The 3771-nt window shown below is 58.7% G+C and overlaps 1 protein-coding gene across 1 annotated transcript; it reads right to left on the bottom strand.

Moving 5' to 3' along the window:
• Window positions 1-1431: 1431 nt before the first annotated feature.
• Window positions 1432-3156, bottom strand: LOC124707630. Its single transcript, XM_047239302.1, has one exon. The coding sequence runs from the start codon at window positions 3154-3156 to the stop codon at window positions 1432-1434; it is 1725 nt and encodes a 574-aa protein (XP_047095258.1).
• Between the last annotated feature and the right edge of the window lie 615 nt (window positions 3157-3771).

Below are 3771 nucleotides of genomic sequence, written 5' to 3'. Positions count from 1 at the left end.
AGAGGATGGCGATGAAGAGGATGACGAGGGTGCCGGTGAGGATGCCGATGATCTCGTGGAGGTTGACGCGGGCGACGTGGGGAAGAAGAAGAAGAAGAATGCGTCGGGCACACGAGGCCCCAAGTGGATGCCTCTAGAGGATCAATGTCTGTGCGAGTTGTGGGCGACGGTGAGCCATGACTCCATCATCGGCGCCAACCAAAAATACGAGAAGTATTGGGTGAGGATCAATGCCGAGTTCGATGAGCGCAAGCTCATGAAGAGAGAATACAACAAAGTGACAATGAAGAGGAGCCAAAAGGCAATGTCGACGCGATGGGCCATCATCCAGGTGTCGGTGAACATGTTTCATGGTTTCCATCATGACTTAGAGACCAGAGGCGACAGCGGCGCTGACGTCGCCCAATTGGTACGACTCTTTCTTACATAATCTGTAGCGCCTACAATGTATTCGATGAAATGATTGCGCTTCCTTTGGTTAGTTTGACAAGGCCATGGAGTTGTACCAGAAGAACTCGGATGGGCATAAGTCGTTCGCGCTGATGCATTGCTATACCAAGCTCAAGATGAACCACAAATGGAGGTTGACGCGTGTTTCGTTGTCGAAGGGGAAAGACACCATTGATCTGGATGCACCGATGACGACATCGACAGGGCGCCCTATCGGCAACAAGGCTGCCAAGGCCGCCTTGGCCGACGCTGCGTCAGACGAGAAGACGCAGGCGTTGCTCACGCAGTGCCTCGTCGAGATCTCCTCGACCTTGCTCTCCCGCGACAAAAAGGCCGAGGAAAGGTGGACGGCGCTGCTCAAGAGGCAAGAGGAGAAGATGGAGCTGAAGAAACGCAGGGACGACATGTCCCTGCGGAGACAGTCGACAAAAGGAATGTCTCCCCGGACGCGGGCGGCGCACAACTTCTTCAAAGGCTAGATCCTCGATGACATCGAAGCCAAAATGACGGCGGCCGAGGTGGAGTCCGAGGCGGCGGCCCAGGCAGCTGCAGCGGCAGCGGCCCCAACCCTGGAGCAAGAGCCGGCAGACGCATCCGCTACTATACCTGCGTCGGCCTCTGCCTCGACGTCGGCGATGGAGCATGTACACCGGGCAGATCACGATGAGTTCATCGTGAACGACGGGCCAACGTTGACTCAGGATGCGCCGTCGGCATCGCTCTACAACAACCCCCTCTTTTAATTCTATCGTGGGCCTGTAATATGATCGCGCGCCCAGTACTTTGATCGCGCGCCCAGTACTTTGATCGCGACGACTTTGGCGGGAACGATCTCTTTTGAATGCAAACTATTTGAATTCCTTATTGGGGACGGTCTTTGGGGGACGCGACTGGGAAGCGACGTCCCCAAACGGCTTAGTCCGGTGCGGTTTGGGGGACGCGACTGGAGATGCTCTAACACCTTTCTTTGTGTTTCTCTTTCTATTGTCCTTGCGCTTCCTCCTCGCCCTCTGCCCGATCGAGCTTGCCTATCAATGCGCCCCCGTCCAGGATGCTGCCAAACATGGCGGCCTCGAATAGGTAGTTAACCTGCCAGGCGTGGTGGTTGGCATGGGCGATTAGCCAGACCATATGGACGACGAGGCCCTTGGAGAAGAGCTGAGCCATTAGCAGGCGCGAGGATTCGGCGAGGTACTGCTCGCGCTGCTCGTCCACCTCGCCCCGCCGGGCGTACTCGAGCGGGCCGGTGACGAGTGACGACCAGAGGGCGCCGAGCAGGTCCTCGTCCTGATAGTGGTCGAGGAAGCGGCGGACGTGATTGCAGGTGTCGCCGCCGTCGCAGGCGTACGCGGGGTCAAGCGGCCTGCTGAAGCCGGTGGTGCGGAAGTCGGCGTCGAAGACCTCGTCGAAGTCGGCCTCGCGCTGGGGCCGCGCCGGCGACTTGCGGGCCTTGGGCCATCCGAGGACGACGCGGCGGAGGAACATGTGCCGGTCGTTTTGTATGTGCCACGTGTACAGCGCGGCGCACATCCTGGCCACGGGCTCGTGCCACCTCTGGGTCAACATGCGCGCGCCCGTGGCGGCGTACGCGTCGTAGATGGCCCGCAGCGCCGGTTCGCTCACGACGCCCGAGGCGGTGATGTCGGCGACGTTGAGGAACGAGTTCATGACCTCGGAGTTGACCAGGTCGCAGCCCACGTCGACGACGTCGGTGCCGGGCGAGCTGAAGACGAGGTCGCTCATGACGGCGCCGGCGTCGAAGCCCCGGGCCGTGGCCTCGGCCGCCATGCCGAGCAGGCTGCTCTCGGACAGGGAGACGACCTGGGCGGTCCGGCGGTCCATCCGCGCGGCGGCGTCCTTGAGGCGCGTCCTGTGCGCCGCCTCGAGCGCGATCTTGGCCTGGATGTACCGCACGCCGGCGGCGACGGCCTCACGCCGCTGCCGGCCGCCGAGGGTGCGCCGCGCGTGCGCGTCGGCGATCCCTTGGCGCAGCAGCCGGTGGAGCGAGGGGAAGACGTGGTTGTACCCGTGCTCGTAGTAGAAGGCCATATCGGTGACGTAGTTGGAGAACATGGTGCGCGCGTCTGCGGCGCCAATGAGCAGGCTCGCGATGCCGCAGCCGAACAGGGCGTTGGTGGTCGTCATGGGCTCGGGCCAGTCGCCGGCCCCTAGCAAGGCGATCGCCCGCGGCGAGGCTTGGGTCAGCCCCGCGCCCTTGCGGGGCAGCACGTTTCCGATCGCGTGCTGCATGCTTTTCCACAGCGCGAGCTCCGGCGACAGCCGCAGTTGCACCACCCTGGGCCGCGGCGCTTCCGCTTCCGCGCCGAACCGCTCGTCCTTGTGCGGGCCGCCGCCATCGATGCTAGCAAACATCTCTGCCACCAAGTCTTCCGCCTCGAGGGACAGCCTTTGCAGGTCCGCCACGGTTCCCTTGCCGACCAAGGCCCTCGCCTCCGAGTAGCCCGCGTGTACTGGGAAGCCGCCACCTTTCCTCGTCTTCCCCTTCCGGCCAAATCGACTCGCCAGCCGGGCAACGGGACCCTCGCCCCAGAAGTACGGAGGGATTCTAACTCGCCTGCCGTCGCCGTCGCCGCCGGGAAGAGCATCCTTGTCAGGCACCGCGGCGACGACATTAATGTTGAGGCCTTGGACAGAGTAGTCACCCCAGCGCTGGCGAGGCCAGGTGAGACAGGATGGATTCGGCATCGTTCGTTTTCCCTTCTTCCTGAAATAGACCACCGGATGTATTAGTGTATTCGTAAGGTGAACTAGGTAGATACTGGTTTCGTTAAAAAAAATCAGGGGAAAGCATCGCTCAGGTACGGTAGCAGCAAAGAATGCGGATGTGGAGGAGGTGAGGGACGAAGGGAACGAGGGAAGGGGAGAGAACACACCGTGGCCGTGGAGATCGAACTTGTCGAGTTAGACCGGGCTTAGTTCAGCTCATACAAATACTCGAGCGAACTGATGTTGAGTCGAGTTAAAGGTGAGGTGTAAAACTTTGCTCATGCTCAACTTGTAACGATCTCGAGTTAGTTTCGTGTATTTTGCTTGCGTATAAAATGAACTAAATTGCCATATCCACATCATATAAATGGAACAAGTTAACCTTTTATATTGGCTTACTCAAATCCCATCCAGATTAGATGGAATAAATCTTAATTATCCACGACATGTAGGAAAATATATTTTTACATGAAATCTTCTATTATATAACAAAATTATTATACTTGATTATATTTTTCGAGCTAAATCGAGCGAGCTAGTGTTGACTAAAAGATCAACTCGTGTTCTCATCGAGCTATACATGACACACATATC

This window comes from Lolium rigidum, chromosome 1, assembly GCF_022539505.1.
Source record: "Lolium rigidum isolate FL_2022 chromosome 1, APGP_CSIRO_Lrig_0.1, whole genome shotgun sequence".
NCBI classification, from domain to species: Eukaryota; Viridiplantae; Streptophyta; class Magnoliopsida; order Poales; family Poaceae; genus Lolium; species Lolium rigidum.
Note: the sequence above shows the minus strand (reverse complement) of the source record. Positions and strands in the feature narration are given on the sequence as shown.

Coding starts and splice junctions, on each gene's coding strand:
- LOC124707630 (XM_047239302.1), bottom strand. CDS start 3,156: ATGCCGAATCCATCCTGTCTCACCTGGCCTCGCCAGCGCTGGGGTGAC.